At 39.5% G+C, this 17401-nt stretch overlaps 1 protein-coding gene across 1 annotated transcript in view; it reads left to right on the top strand.

Annotated features, from left to right (window-relative positions):
- LOC141019176 (sodium- and chloride-dependent betaine transporter-like) overlaps positions 1-15117 on the top strand; it is a 33071-nt gene extending 17954 nt beyond the window's left edge. Inside the window, exons 6-14 of the mRNA XM_073494021.1 lie at positions 714-848; positions 1065-1168; positions 1429-1553; positions 3546-3658; positions 11483-11620; positions 11707-11809; positions 13283-13383; positions 14706-14876; positions 15016-15117. Of these exons, the coding sequence (XP_073350122.1) occupies positions 714-848; positions 1065-1168; positions 1429-1553; positions 3546-3658; positions 11483-11620; positions 11707-11809; positions 13283-13383; positions 14706-14876; positions 15016-15117 (1092 nt within the window). The remainder of the gene's footprint in view (positions 1-713; positions 849-1064; positions 1169-1428; positions 1554-3545; positions 3659-11482; positions 11621-11706; positions 11810-13282; positions 13384-14705; positions 14877-15015) is intronic.
- Positions 15118-17401: the final 2284 nt, after the last annotated feature.

Raw genomic sequence — 17401 nt, 5'->3', positions numbered from 1 at the left:
GAAATTCAGTTTTTACATCATACAGATCATACAGTGTATCCTTTAGAGGATAGTCAATGAGGAGAATAGTAAGGGATTTGAGATTCCAGCCGGTGAAGTCAGGAGAGTCCATAATGAACAGAAAATAGTTGCGTTGAGTCTGAGATTAGAAAATGTCGACAGTACCACCAAAAATATTTTTTATCCAATCAGGGAACAGTTGGATTGCAAAATCCTGCTATTAATGAATTATATGCCTTCAAGGTCATTGACAAATGTTGTTGATATCTTCACTGAGCTGCTTTCTGTTAACTCAACAGGTGTTTTGTTATCACTGGTAATTGCAACATTCACATTGATAATCCCAAAGACACAGCTACCAAAGAATCCTGCAGTCAGTTTGAAACGTGGACATTGGATTTGCTTATTAATGGGTATCAATATTTCTCGAACTGGTGTCAGAGATGTAGCCTTTTCTGTGTCTTCTTGGAAATGTCGTTTTCTCTTGATGCCCCTACCAGATCAGTTTTTGTAAAAAAAAATAAAGAATAATAATTACCTCCACTGTTGGTTGGCCAGCAGGATTACCACATTTCTTTTCAACATTTCTTGAGACATGTATGTTCCTCAAAGAAGTAACCAGCACTAACAGAAGAAAAGAATTATTGTTTCAAGAACCTAATGCAGTAATTGTATATGGCCAGTAATATGCTAAATAACTACTTAAATTTCAGGTGGTGTATTTCACAGCTGTGTTTCCCTATGTGATGCTGGTCATCCTGCTGGTTAGGGGATTGACCCTGCCAGGAGCCTTGCAGGGTGTCATCTACTACGTGTATCCAGATCCTTCTCGTCTGGCAGACCTGCAGGTCAGACAACTTGGACAAATTGTTTGTGAAGTATAGCTACTTGTGAAGTGGTATAGTGGTATATAAGGTGAAAGGGTTTTATTTCAATTTTTGTATGATGAACTGTAAGTGTCACACCTACCTTGGGTCAGTTACTACTGGGTAAGTGTGAATAATTTACCTGGCTAAAACAAAACCCTGTGTGACACACTGTGATTTTCCATCTTGCTTAATTAGGTGTGGCTGGAGGCTTGTGCTCAGGTATTATTCTCATATGGTGTTGCATCAGGAACCTTAATCACACTGAGCAGCTATAACAAAGTCAACAACAACTGTTACAGGTAAGCCATGTGATTAGTAGTTCCGCTAACATGAGCTAACTCCAAGCTTTTTTTTAACAATTCTGTGTCACTGATGGGTGTGTCATGCTATATCAGGTTGTCAAGTCTTTTCACCTGTGAAGCAAAACTTGCAGGTTGAAAATACCTACTAAATAGCATGTCAGTGCATTCTCCCACCCAGTCCTGATCTGTATGCCAAGCTCTCTCTCTCTGTGTGTGTGTGTGTGTGTGTGTGTGTGTGTGTGTGTGTGTGTGTGCAGGGACAGTTTGTGGTTGTGTGTGCTCAACAGTTGCACCAGCTTTGTCGCGGGCTTCGCAGTCTTCTCATCTCTGGGCTTCATGGCCCACGAACAGGGAATTTCCATCGACATGGTTGTGGAATCAGGTATGATTTGAAGCCCAACGCTGCTTTCTCTGTTAGACATAAGAATCAAATTTACACTCACATGTCTGGAAAAAGACTCCCGCACACTGTCCACTTCACTTGCAGTTAAGTTTAATGACAACAACGTTTTGGTACTTAGACCTTCATCAGGTTATCTTACAAGACAATGGGGGAGGCTGTCTTAAAGCAACACTAGGTAGTTTGGACTCTTTACTACCCCCGGCTGGTTGAGAAGCGCAATTATCTGTTACTAGTGTCGTAAATACTGTCACTGTATGAGCATCCCTGGGGAAAATGAATACATGTGAATTTGTTGACGGAGCCAGCGAATCAAGAAATCATCTGAAAAAACCAGTGCCAACAACAAGCTAGATTCAGAGATAGCAGTTGGTAGTTTGTTAGCATATAGGCTGCACAGCACATTAGCATGCTAGAATTATTCTCATACCGAGATGGTTATAGTGATTGCACCTACTAAGTTACTTCCAAAACACGACGCTTGGGCGTGAATGTGTTTAGTAACGTCTGAAAATATAACTATGTTTTCGGGAGTTACTAAATACAATCGCAAGTTGACGTTGTGTTTGGTGTAATAACTACAACCAACTCGGTACGACAACAGTAAGTAGCATGCTAACGTTACCTCCCAATCACGCTGTTCAACAATTACATTGATTATCTGCATGAACTAAGAAATCTGCAACTTTTCAAGACAAGACGTTCATAGTGTTTTAGTAAGTTAGTCATCGTTTACAGTCACTACATGAAAACGTGCAAGCTGACGTTGTGTTTGGTGTAATAACTACAACCAACTCGGTACGACAACAGTAGCTAAGTAGCATGCTAACATTGCCGATAACAACAATAGCCTAACGTAACTTCCGACCACACTGTTCAACAATTACGTTGATTATCTGCATGAACTAAGGAATCCGCAACTTTTCAAGACAAGACGTTCAGAGTGTTTTAATAAGTTAGTCATCGTTTACAGTCACTACATGAAAACGTGCAAGCAATCGAAACAGACAGCATTAGATTATCTTCCGGCTTTACTATGGTTATAAACTGTGGACAAATAGACCCCCAATCAACACCACATAACAACAAATCAACTCAAAGTAAAAGTTGGTAAGATAATAAATATGTATATATGTAATATATGACTTACAAATCCAGTAGCATCAAGGCTAGGTCGCCATCAGTCTTGAAACCCGTTTCTTCTCTCAGCTCGCTCCACTCAGTGTAAGCTGGTCTAATATTTATCCGTGTCCGGGCTCATGTTATATCACTTTCTCTTTTTCTTTTCTTCGCCTCCTCAGAAAATACCTTCTTGGCTTTTTTAGCTGGCTCGGCTATGGCGTTGGTTTACAAAAAATCCAAGTAGCTGCTGGCTAAATCCACCGATGAATAAACGTGTCGTAAAGCAGGTCCCACTAGACGCCTTTACGGCAGATAGGTTCCTACCCGCTCTGGGAAGTTACACAGTGCGGTTTTTGCCGGTGCGACCCCCCTCAGGCTGCAGAGACATCACAGTTCATCCTATTAAACGTTATTCTACCACTTAACTGAGTTTAGAAACATTATTTTAAGGTCGAAAAACTACCTAGTGTTGCTTTAAGTAGGGTCGTGGGCTTGCGTGGCCCAATCAGACAAATGTAATACAAAAGTAGGTTAGAGCTTAATGTGTCTTCAAGAACCTAGATTGGATGCACTGTGGGAAGTAAATCTCATCAAAGATTACAGAACGGGCCACCTCATGATGTCACATTAAGAAGTAAGTCATCCAGACCACTAGGAAGCATGGTCTAATATTTCAAAGGGTACATCTTAACCAAAATAAAATTCACAAAACAACAGGAATTTCCTTGTGCAGAATTTACAGAACTTAATCTATCTTCTAGAGCCTCTCCCTAGACATGCCTGCAAGAGAATAAACAAAAATCTATGGCAAGTGGAGAGGTCAACAATTGAAATGTCCCCTCGCTAACCCAGGTCCCGGGCTGGCATTCATCGCTTTTCCTCAGGCTGTAGCCATGATGCCCCTTCCTCAGCTGTGGGCTGCCTGCTTCTTCATTATGCTCTTTCTGTTGGGACTTGACTCAGTGGTAAGATGAAGAAGACACACAACACAGACCCACCATTGTTGACCCGCACAGTGTTCATTTAATGTATGAAGATATGCTAGTTCAGTGAACACCTATGTAAGACTGCAGATTAAAAAGGCCCATATGTGACTTAATAAAGCATCACTTTAGCTTTTAGCTGAACAACTTTCACAAAACAGTTTTATATATTCTATTTTTATGGTTCCTTATGTTTCGATATTTGGTTTACCACTTATAACCTGTTCGAAACATGCTCTTCAAAACTAGAACATATGATGTATTATTATTGATTGAACTATTCAGCATTAAATTAAAAAATAAAGCTCCACCCTGAACAGACATTTGCCTGGGGCCCACTCTTCAATAATCCACCCCTGAACAACACACCCAAGAAAGTTACAGAGCACCCAAAACAGCTGTCTGGTAAAATATGAACAGTACACTAAAAAATGATTCAAAAACATTTGAAGCAATAGTATTGTGAGGCTATGCAGTAACAAAATCTTTGTTTGGTTCATATTTGGTCAGCGCTGCCTAATTGTACAGAATTTGGTGAGCAGTGTGTGTTCAGATGCCACTTTCTTCACAGTAGTAGCAGTGAATGTCATAAATTTAAGCTTTAGGAAACATGTGTAACGTTGTTAAATTGAACTGCATACTCTTAGCAAAGTTACTCATTTTGGCGTATTAGTTGCTTGTGTTGATGTAACCACAGCGGTTATAAAGTAAAGTATGGGTTAATAGATAGGTTTAATTAGTAGAGCTATTTTCCCAGCAACAATATTAGTGTTACAAGATAATGTGGTAAACGTAAATAATTTGAGTTTTGAGCGCGGTTCCTGTTGGCTGTCCAATTGTAATACCGGTGTTTGACACACAAATATGATATTGTGAGGGGTTGACAGATCAGGTCTGAGGCCTCCTATCTGCTCACAGACTCATCGGGGCCGCCAACATGTTGGATATGTATGTGGATATTTATGAGAACAGACAGATTATTTGCTATATAGTTACACCCAGTCGATTATATTATTTTATCATCTTGTTTGTATACCATTTTTAGCAGCCTGGCTCCAGTGACTAAAACATCTCGACAACTTATTGGATGTATTTTGTAAAGATATTTGTTGTCCATAGAAGAAAGCTTCTACTGACTTTTCCTCCACTGCCACCATGAAGTTGACATTTTTGTTTTTTAGTGAAATGTCTTACTCAATGTCCGTCAGCTATATGTGGATTCAATTCAGTGAATATATCCACGCTGGCCGGAGCATGTTCTGATTTTAGTGATCCTCTGACTTTTCATTTCGTGCCATCATTTGGTCAAATGTTCAATACTTTGGTTGTTAGCAGCAAATGACGTAGCAGTATTCCAAACCATGCCTCCTCAATACCAGGGCCACTTATACACATCACTGCTGAGGAAGACAGTAGACCAAAGCAGATCAAAGTAAATTGAAAATGTTTTTAAAAGGTAGTAATTTTAGCAACTATCAGGCAAAGAAAAAACAATAACCAAGCCTATATGTTTGAACCTTTTAAATATATGATTTTCACAAAGAATACAAACAAAAGGCATTGATATAGGTATTTTAGCAATGATTAAGCAGGGGGAATGAGGATAAACTATGAATCCTGTTAGCCTTACTGCTAAAAATAATTATATATATATATATATATATAAATGTCGATGTTGTAAGCTATTTTATTGAGTGACCAGTAAAATGTTCTGTTTGGAAGACAGAATGTACACGTTGCAGATGACACGTGGGCAGAATTTAAGTTTGCTATCTAGGTTCATAATAATGAACCCTCTATCCATAATTTTGGTCATTGAGTATTCTAACGATTATTCCAGAAATATTTATTATTTGACTTTTGCTTCATTTAACAGTAATATACAGTAGAGAAAATACGACGAGTCTCTTAAGTGAACAACTATGTTACGTTTTGGTTACTGGTGGACACAGAAGCAGAGACACAAGGTTTGGTGTTGAGTAAAAGGTTTATTATCACAAAGCACAGAATGACGAAGACGAGGGCAGGCAGCTGAGCTGGGAGAGACGAGAGCCAGGGTTGAATGGTATCACTGGGTTTCCAGGAAGGCACAGGACACACAGGTGAACAGGTGAAGACAATGGAGCAGAGACTTGCCAGAGGTATTGTAGTCAGTTTTATCTGTCCAATTATATGGAAACTCAGTAATTAAATCGTTCAGTTGTAAAAGAGTGAAACACTTCTTTTTTACAAACACGTTAAAACATAGTGCCAACTCCAAAGGTATTATTCCTTCCAAGAGGTCGTGAAGCACATCTGGTGGGTGCCCTGTCACAAAATGGAAATGCTTCAATTTCTCTGTTAAGGGACAAACCTTCTTTACACCATAACAATGTACCAGATCAGGGTTTTCCTTTACAGATTGAACATGTAAAGTATAATTCTCCTTTGTTCTTGGTGGAAAAAACCCAGAATGCACCTCTTTTTGCTGGTAGTCTGAATGGTCCCCAATACAAAATCTACATACATTATGTAATGCCCAGTAAAACTTTCCAGTGAAGCATCTTTGATACGGTTATAAATCGGTGCTATGGCTAACTTGGCAGGGCGAAAAGTTTTAGGTTTTATTCCCAAACCTGCCTTCACCTTAAAATGTCCAACAACATGTTGCAGTTACACACATTAAATGTTCGAGCTACACAATGTGTCAAAGAAGCCTATGACTAACTTCAAATAGTGTCTTGAGTTGTTCAGATGCTAACAAGGCAAATTAACTAGCTAAGCTAGCTGTAACATCGAATGGCTTCATCACGATAGTAATGTTTGTCAACTGATATTTCATGCTCATGTCTGGCTTCTGTAACTAAGGAGGCTTATGAGAAATTATAAATTTGTTCAAAATTACTTACCGTCGAGTCAGGTTGAAATTCAATCCGCTGTGCCCGCCAAGCCTGCCTGCCATCATCCTTTTCAGATCTGTCCCAGAACCGTTACAGAATGACACCACTTCCGCTCTGTTTACTTGATTTTTTAAGTTGTTAAGTTACATCTCAAATAAAATTGAGTTGAATTCTATAATAATTGCACTCATTAAAAATAATTGCTGTTCGTAGTGTTTTCTTTAAATAAAGTAACATAAACAGTTACATACAGTGATTATTACAAATATTATAAACCATGTAATCTGTCAGTCAAATAGTAATTTATTTAAAAGAAATAAACTTAATTTACATGTGTATATTTCACACAAAGGTTCCAGTTGGAGTTCTACTAATGAATTTTGATGTAGTCAAATCAAATACTCATCATAATGATATTCAGCAGTTTTATCAAGCATGCATACCTATATATTACTGTCACATTTACTGTGTCCTTGAATTATTTTTTAGAGTGTAGTTAGTGGTTAATGACAACTGGTAACAAGTACTGAGATATTAAAGAATCTATTAAACTTTTATTAAACTACGATTTAACTACTGAATTGTGTTACCTTAGAGTGAAATATAACCACAAATGAAAGAGTGAAATTATGTGACTAAATATACCACACTTTTATTATTGTTGTTAAAAGAGATGCAGTCAGTAGGGCAGTAGAACATATAATGGAGGAGAGGAAAAAAAGGGCCCATAGTCGCTGCACAGAGAGGCAAGGTCACTTCGTAGATAAGGCAGGCTGGGAAAGTCCGGGATGGCAGCTGCACAAAAACATCAAAGGGAATGTCCAACCTCATATGGGCATATCTAGAGCTTGTATCGACCGTGTTGTGGAATTTCAGCTTGTTTGACCATTCAGGAGAGATGAAGAAGACTCAGAGACACCGATGACTTACGTTGAGATAGTTTATAAAACATGATCTTGGAGGAGCAAAATAACAGCACATCTGTCTGCACAGAGTGATGCTATGATAATCCTAACAAGTCTTTCTCAAATGATCATATTATATCTACAGCTTCAGGGAGCATCCCTCCCATACATGGTTATCTGTTTAACAACATATCAAGGGGGGAGAGGCAGAGTTCTTCTCACCTCTAGCCAGAGGAGTAGGCGGTAATTAGGTCACAGACACTAAGTCTGCTAACATAGATAGATAGAAGGCCTCTTCACGAGTTGTACACAAACAATTAGCTTTGCCTTGGCTTGGTTCGTCAGACATCTGTTCTGTAGACATATCTACAGTAGCTTTGACTGACCACACTGATAAAAATACGGGGCATGATCTACTTAAAAAAAGTAAGGCAACTTTTTGCATCATTTTATCACGTAGATAAAACAAGGGTAGTCTTTGTTTGTGCAACATTAGTTTTGCAAGTAAAGTCAACTTACTTTTGCAAACAAAGTCAACTCAATTTTGTTAAGTTGACTTAACTTGCAAAAGTAAGTTGCCTTAACTTGTAAATGTAAGTTGACTTTACTAGCAGAATTAATGTTGACTTTACTAGCAAAAGTAAGTTAACATGACTTGCAAAATTAATGTTGTACATACAAAGACAACTCTTGTTTGATCTATGTGATGAAATGATGCAAAAAGTTGCCTAGTAGATAAAACACGATATATTTTTGTCACGGTGAGCTACTTAAATCAAGTATGTGATCTATGTGTTGGTCAATCTGTCCAATATAAAAATTGACATTTTTGCCTCATGGTGCTAGAAAAAAATGACATAACAACTAAATTAAGAGGGTGAATTCCCTGGAAATCATAAGTACACTCAGCAAATTGTGTGAGAGTTGCACTAGAGGAAAGGTCATAGGGTCAACACAATCAAGAGGTCATAAGTCACCAAAATTAACATTGTTTTATTGCAAATTCTCACAAAATTTCAAACCCATTTCATGTATGCCATTGTACTGGGCAATAACTGTGTGTACTGTATAGAGCTGCAACTATTAGTTGTTTAATTGCTAAGTTGCCAATTACTCAATTCATCACAGATTTGTAATTATCAATTAATCTTTAAAACAAGACATTTTAAGTTGCATCTTGGGCTTCAGGAAACAGTGATAAAACATTTTTCACCATTTTCTCACAACAAAAAACAATTAATTGACAAGAGGGAGCTCACTCAAAACCTCTAGCAATGTCTGTATGGCTTTTATAAATGTAAACTGACCTTGAGATCATGGACTTCGGAGGACACCTTTTGGTTGACATCCTCCAGCTCTAGGAAGATCTTTTGAAAAACCTCAAAGGTGTATTTCAGTTTGTTAGGGTACCTTAGTTCCAAGGCATAGATAAGGCCCATCAGGTATGTACAAGCACGTGCCACATCAGGGATACCAAAAAGGACCTCTGCTCCCTCAATGGCTATTCCAGCTTGCTTGGGGAGATCTTCATCTCTGGCTTTGCTGACCACGAAGATGTTGAGGACTTGTGTAGTAAGGGCCTCTTGGACAGTCGCAGCATCGCCATCATCAAAAACCTGTAAAATATACCAGAAAGAATAAAACCCTCTTGTATACCAATGTGAATGATACATACAGTATAGCTCTCTTGGCACTCTTTCTCCCCGCATGAGAGATCAGATTGATATGATTTGGTTGCTTTGGTAGTTTTGAGCAGTTTTGTAGCTTCATAAGACTGTCTACGGGTATCACAGATTTAAATTAATGCAATTGAAGGCCATTTTAAGTAAAGCTAAGACCTATTGGCTAAATCGTCTCATTCAATTTGATAGTTTAATGCCAATTTTCAAAATTCCATGAAATAATCTAATTAAAATGTTAGCAGCAGTTCTCAGCAAACTGCAGCACATTCATGTACAAGTCTCTAGGTATCTCTCTGATGATTTTCAAACTTTGACTATAGCGTTGTTAATAATTAGATGCTAAAATCATAACATTCCATCCATTTCTACATAGGCACTCTTTTAAAAAAATCAGTTTAATTAAAATACCACTAAGCCATCAGCTATGCATAAGAAGATTTGTTGGACCATTTACATACAGCTTGTTAGGGAAAAAAATCAAAATGACTTGTGTTTTGAACAAATGTAGACTAATTCACAACTTGATATATTCATGTCAAGAGACAAACTTTGTTTTTTATTGTTATTATCACAGGCTCAATTACGTTACAATTACATATTCTTAGATTTACTTTTTTCAGTGCAGGTTGCAGAGACCATGAGATATGCCCCTCATAGAGCAGTCTTCACTATCCTTATCCAGACTTTAACGTCTGTACAGGGAACGTATGACGTCCTACTGTATGAGGACAGAATGACCTGGGAGAATCATATTTTTCTCCCAGCGACCAAGGTAGAGTTTACACGAGCAAGAAACACCAAAGACAATGCCAAATGTCGACAAATGCAGACATGGGTTTGGCACATGTTTTAGCCTCGTGCAGGAAAATACCCAAGTCAGCAAAATTCGATGCATAAACAAAAGGATGAGCTAGGATTGGACAAACCATGGTGCCCAGCCCCCGTATTAGTTAATATAAGGAGTATGATTTGTATTGAGAATTTGGGTCTTATCAGATGAACTTTTGTCTGTATGATCTCATGTTTTAATTGTCGACAATTAAACATTACTGCACTCAGCTTTGGAGGACTCCTGGAGATTATTTCCTTTTTATTGGTGACTTTTTGAAACTCTGAAAAACCTTTTTGGACAAACAAAGATTAAGAAGTCGATACACGACAGTATCTGCACATGAGCCAAGCAGATAATAGTGTTGACAAAGACATGAAAAAGTCACGTACGTGATCGAAAACACAAGATACTATACTTGAGATAATGCTGGAGAGTTGAGATGGAACAATCTAGCACTGGAGTGGGGTTAGGGTTAGGGTTGGAGAGATCAGGGTAATGTAGCAGGAGGTGATGAGCCGATGACTGTCAGGTGCGTCTCTCTGATGCAGCAGGAACTAGCAAGCCATGCCCATGAACACACACACAAACACACAGTGGGAATGAACAGGTGAGGGAGAAGGAGGGGGGAAACGAGTCAGGAAAACACAACAGGGAAACGAAAACAAGAGACAACAAAAGTGACACAGCACACACTGTCTCATCTCATCTCATTTTCTTGACTGCTTTATCCGTGAGAGTCGCAGGGATGTTGCCGCTTTATCCCCCCCTTTCAGGGGGTTGCGGGGGTTACTGGAGCCAATCCCAGTTTTCATATGGGCGGAGGCCAGGATATATCAATGGACGAGTCGCCAGCTCATCGCAGGGCCCTTTCTGACGGCAGAGGCTGCCACACAAAGTGCTAACTGCGCGTCAGGAGCAATTTCGGGGTTCAGTATCTTGCTCAAGGATACTTCGGCATGTAGCTCGGTTCCGCCCAGGGGAGCTGGGGTTCGAACCAGCAACCTGCTGGTCACCTGCTCTACCCACTGAGCTACAGCCGCCCCTTTGAAAAATCAACATTTTTATTGCTAAAACTGTAATATCAGTTCCTGTAGTGTGCACTGAGACAAATTAAATGATGCACCTGAAGTTGCATGCATCTGTATTGTTTCTAGAGCAGCATCAGTAATATTTACAAAAGCAAAATCACTTTAAACTCATCAATACCTCTGAGGAAATAGACCTCAAATGTAAATAATTATATCCCCGATAACAAAATGCTGAGTGAAGTTTAGAAAGAATGAAGAGCAGACATCAGTCAGTATCAGGCCTCCTCCCTCAGCTCAGGTATTTAACAGCCTACAGGTGCTGCTGGTAGAGGGAGGAGGGGCTGGTTTGTCTCAGCCAGAAGCAATTAAAGGGCAATTAAATGTAATTATGTAGTGATAATTAAGACCCAGCCAGACTCTCCACTCTACATGTTTGAATTTGCTAAAGTTGTTCTGTTTTCTGTCTACTGTGTGTGCTAGTTTGCAGGTTTGGAAACTGTAATATCGTCAGTGATTGACATGTTCCCAGTACAGATGCGTAGACCCTGGCGCAGAGAAATCTTCCTCATCTTCTTCTGCTCTTTCTGCTTCCTCGTACAGATCTCACTCACCACTCAGGTACTACACACCTGTGAAATCAAACTCACCAGCTAACATTCAACATATTCTCATACTGAAAGAGCATTTTGTTCTGTGATGTCCAGGGAGGAGTGTACCAGTTCCAGCTGCTTGACTACTATGGTGCTAATGGAGCATGTATCTTATTTGTGTCCCTGGTCGAGTGTGTTGCTGTTGGCTGGGCCTTCGGTAAGTGGTGTGAACATCATGTTGCAATTATTCTGTAATTTACCAGACGTAATAGTACTATCCACTCATCTTTCCCCAGTCCCCAGGGGGTAGATTTCAACACAGTATCCTCACAATTATGTTTATATTAGATTGTTCTACACCTTACAATTTACGTCCAGCACTAAAGGCCAGTGGCAATGCAGAAGGTAGTGTGCCCATTATGTAAAAGGGTGGAAAGGGCCTACACATCCTCATACCAAAACAGCTGAATAGGATGATTGCCAGTGACTCCTAAACAACATATATCACCATTCCCAAAATACATGAGAGTTGCAGTGTACCAGCGACAGGTGTACCAGACCTTTGCTGTACTGTAACAGTCAGAGTTATTGAATGTAGCGCCACTAGGTGGCGCCTCCTTTTGTTTAGTGGGTAATGTAACATGTACCAAGAAGAAGAGCAGGTATACTTCTGCTCCACCATGAGTAAAGATTCCGCCAGCGGAGTGAAGACTCCCCTTTAATTTATTTTATTTTGTAATGTGTTGGTGTAGGATCCTCGGCCTGTGTTCGTCCCTGCATCTATTCATGTAATAACTAGTACTGCAGAGACCTGGCATGGTATGGTCAGTACAGTGTAATAAAAGTGCAGTGCAGAAAACCCCCACATGTTGCCTGCCGTGTCTTTGAGCTAACCGGAGCTACCGGCGCTAAAGCCGACCATAATCTTCCCCTTCAACAGCCCACGTTATAGTACAGTCACAGTTAGGTCAGATTTTATCAAGAAAACTACTTGGTTATGTTTAGGAAAACATTGTAGTTTAGGTTACCGACATTACCTAAGTAACTTGTGTTACGTTATGTAAGTGACATAACTTCACTACATACAAATCAAATCAAATCAGTTTTATTTCTATAGCTCAAAATCACAATCACATTGCCAATCACAGATGGACGAAACTTCAGGAAGAGCCACAGAAGAGGGATCCCTCTCCCAGGATGGACAGACATGCAATAGATGTCACATGTACAGAACAGAACAACAAAATCACAGTTTACAAGTTGCATTGACAGAATATCTGATACAAATTATAAGAGGGGGGAGTGGGAGAGAGGGGAGAGAGTTCAGCTTCCTGACAGCATGGTGGATAAAGCTGTTTGTGAGTCTGATGGAGCGGGCATGGAGGCTCCGATATCTTCTCCCAGAGGGCAGGAGGCTGAACAGACTGTGTGCGGGGTGGCTGGCGTCGCTCACAATCATGGTCACTTTGCGGGTGATGCGGGTGGTGTATGTGTCTTGCAGGGAGAGGAGTGGGGCACCAATGATCTTTCCAGCTGTGTGGGCAGGCCACACAAGATAATTAGCAGTAAAACAGAAGTTAGAGTCAATAAGTGACTACAGGCCAACCCATGAGTCTGACCTAAACCATACTTCAGCACCAAGAGGTCCAGTCATTTAAATTGTTGCTAACCAACTGTAATTTTCATGCAGGGGCCGAGCGGATGTGTGATATGGTTGAAGATATGACAGGGCAGAGACCGTGGCTTATTTTCAAACTGTGCTGGCGTTACGTCACCCCTCTGATCTGTACGGTGAGTTACACACTGTTACCTGCTGCAGGAGTCACACACACAGCAGAAATGGAATTGAATTAAGACAACTGGGGTGGAGATTAGAGTTAGGCCACTACCAACAATAAGAAGGTGAAGAGTGTCTCTGCCAGTCCAATCTGTCAGTTGTCTTAAAGGTCAAAATGACAACATTTTTATGTAGACACAAGACAAAGTTTAATATTACACCTACAGAGCTTGTAGGAAGGTGCAGAATAAGTATATCATTTCATTAAAAACATTTTTATGATTGGGAAATCAGAATTTTACAATGTTTGTCAAGTTCTGAATAATAATAATAACACTTACACACGTATGGACACTTAATCACGACACACTTAAAATCAACAAAGGTCTCACAACACACTTAAGCACGTGGTATCTGAGTTGTGTCCGTGATCAACAGTCGTGTTGTGAGTTTGTGGGGGAAAAACAAAAAAACGTCAAAATGGCTGATTTCTACAGGAATGCGCCCTGCGTACTATACTGCCCTAACGTTAGCTAGTCAGTGTTAGTGAGGTTAACAACGTTAGTGACAACAAACTGGTAACCACTTGAGGGTGCAGATCATTCAAACAAAAGGGTTAATGTTGTGATGTGAATGCAATGGAAGGGGGAGATGGAATGCCACATATAGTGGCTGAATAGTATCAATAAAACCTTTAAAGCTGCTGTAATTGCAGCTAACTGCATCATTTTAGCTAACTGCTTGTCCATTTTGCAGTTGGCAATCCCCTCCCTCCTCTCTGTCACCATGAACTTGACACAACACATTATAACAGCATCCATATGATTAGAAACAGTCGACGGACACATTTCCGTGGGAAATACACACAGATGTCAATGTTACGATGTGTACCGTCATGCCTCTTCTGGTTCCACGCAGCTTGGTTCAGTGTGAACAGACAAAGGTGGCGTAAAGGCGAGCCTTCGTTGCGGTGACAATGTGGAATATCTGTGTAAAAAGGGCTGCTGACTCAGCTTTTTAGTGGCACACATGAAATTAAAATTCCTGTGTGTATAAGTAACAGTAAACATTATGAAAATATTTCACAACATCTTGAATATATTCATAAATTGGCTTGTATGGGGAATTTCTGACTTGGCACCGGAAGGCCAAAAATGTTTCAGCTCACTTAGTTTCACAAGCAAACTTGAGTCAACAAAAGATGTTATACCAACTCACAAGCAACACAATGTCAAGCTACAATGAAAGTTGTACTTCCATGAAGCTGGGGGCTTCACAGTGTTACAGCCTGTTTGTTCACACAAGTAACATTTTGTTCCCCTGCTTTCTTTTCAAGGCTTGCTTCATCTGCTCATTTCTGGACTACCAGCCTCTAACATCAAGTGGGGGCAATGTGTACCCAGACTGGGCCTACAGACTGGGCTGGGCCATCGCCCTCTCCTCTGTGGTTCCAGTACCCATCTGGGCTGTCGTCAAGATATGTCTCACTGAGGGCACCCTCAGGCAGGTAAGAGCACCAAAATATCCTGCTCAGAGATTTTTCCTCTGCTTTATTTTTTAATATGTCATATTGCCACCAGAAATAAAAAAAACATTGCATGAATTTGTTTGTCATTCATTCATCTAATTATCCTTTTGTCCATCAGCGACTGACGGTCCTGTGGCATCCTGTTGAATATCCTGTCATTCCCAAGAGTATCAAAGAACAGTCCCTAAATGAAACAGAGATGAATCCAGTGTCAATATGAAATGTACGTATGTCAGCCCAAAGAAGACCATGTTACTGAAGGCGCACTGTGGAGTTCTTTGTCATGTTTCCATTCAGTGTTGTAAAACACACTGAGACTTAGTCGACATATACATTTCCTTCCTCCTGCTGCCGCCATCTTGCAGTGGGATCCTGGCCTTTTCAAATAGTAGAATATACCAGACTGTTGTGCTGCTTTTGGAGGTTGTAATGAAAGAAATGTCAGAACTAAGCTACAATAATTCTCAAATCTAACAGTAAGTCACCATCCTGATCCTAAATTAAGCTAGCTGTATGTCAGGTAAAGAAAAAAAAAGATTTTTATGAAAGTAATATATCACTGAGATGCTGAATATGATATGTGTCAATCAGCTATGTTGTTGTATGTGTTATTGTACAAAGTTTTTCTAAATGATCTACTTTAAAGTGTTACTCGACAACTCTGCACAACCCAGCTGATACACTGTATATATTTTTGGTACATAATGTGTGCCTTATAATGTAAATGAGCATTTATTTCCAAACTTATGTCCAAAGTTATAAACCAAATGACATAGAGGGAAGCCATTTTACATGCAGTAAGAAAAAAAGAGTATACTTACAAACTAATTATGCAGAGACCATCTCAAATATTATATCATAGAAATGTTACTGTCACTATTTACATATCAGTGTTTTTTTGTATGAAATTGCATCCGTTCTTACTCCCAACGCATCAAATACATATATATGTGTCTATGTATATATATCTATATATAATATATCATGGCAGTCTTCAGTTCCAATGATTTCTACAACTCTCATTTTTCTGCGATGGAATGAGTGACTTTTCTTTATCCCAGAAAAAAAAATATGAAAGAAATGCTGAATGAGAGATTGCATTGAGTAACAGAAGTTGGTGGAACAGATGCAAGCCTGGGGTGATATTAGCACTGTGACTTTCTGTTGAATTAACTCAAACACAATAATTAACAATGATAGCATGCATGTTAAGTTATTGTCACCTTCCTTATCAAGTCTGTAATTTTACTTATGGTAAGCATGCATTACACCACGTAATCTACTCATTTACTTTTAAAATCATGATGGAGTACTGAGTACAATTTGAGATAATATCAAAACCTTTCATCTACAGTTTTGTAGCCAATAAGGCTATCCCATCACAAGGGGCCAATGAAAACCCTGACATCCCGGCAAAAAAACAAGATAAGATGGCCTGCAGCCAGCCCAGATTTGTGGGGCTGACCATGACCACTGAGCAGGACAGCACAGGAGTAATTTAGACTAGATTACTTTAGACTGAAACAGAAAACCCTTTAATTGACTGCAGCTATTGATAATGTGTTAAACACCAATAGTTAAATAGTAACTAATACTCTCAGTAGTGTTCTAGAATAATACTTTGTAGTTTTATTTGTAACTGAGTAATACTTTAGTAATGTAACTGTACTCATACTTGAATACAGATTTTCAGTACTCTTTCCACCACTGAGTCATTTACTCTTAGTCTGACAAGCATGACATCATCCGCAATTTTAAATACGTGATCACCATAGTTAGTGGTTGTCACACCGCGGTGAGGTTTGTCTTGTCTTGGGTTTTTGTCTCGTAACTTCCTGTTTTATTTTGAAACCTAACTCTCCTCTCGTTTCAGGTCACTTGCCCTTCATCATGTGTCACCGGTCTGATTTTCTCCCCTGATCCCTGATTGTTTCCACCTGTTCCCCATTACCCTCATGTGCTTATAGTCTGCGTCTCCCCTTTGTCTTTTGCCAAAGTGTTTCGTCCTTGTCCATGCACCCAAGCCCTTATCCACAGTCATAGTCGATTTTGCCAAGAGTTTTTTGCTACGCCACGTAAGTTGTTTTCTGTTTCCTCCTTTGAGAGTGATTTTTCGTTTGTTAAAGTTTTCTAGTTTAGCGTCAATTTTGTGTTATTTTGTAAACTGTTTTCTTTCCTCCCTTTTGGAGCGATTTTGTGTTTAATAAGTATTAGATAGTTGTAGAGCCTCCTGTTTAGGTGAGCCTTTTCTTTTGTCCCGTTGATCAGTAGTTTTGGCTTTCCTCCTTCGGGAGCGCTTTGATTTTTACTCTAGCCTTTTGCTTTCCTCCTTCGGGAGCGTTTTGATTTTTAGTCTAGCTTTTGTTTTCCTCCTTCGGAGCGATTTATGTTTTAGGACCTTCCCTGTTTCTAGTGTGTTTTTTGTCTCTCCTTTTATTGGAGATTTTCCTTATTAGGAAGTTTATCTTCCGCGAGTTATCTTGCCATGACTTAGTTTATTAAGT

The sequence above is a fragment of the Pagrus major genome, chromosome 23, assembly GCF_040436345.1.
Source record: "Pagrus major chromosome 23, Pma_NU_1.0".
NCBI lineage: Eukaryota > Metazoa > Chordata > Actinopteri > Spariformes > Sparidae > Pagrus > Pagrus major.
The sequence above is the reverse complement of the archived record's forward strand: the minus strand, read 5'-3'. Positions and strand labels throughout refer to the sequence as shown.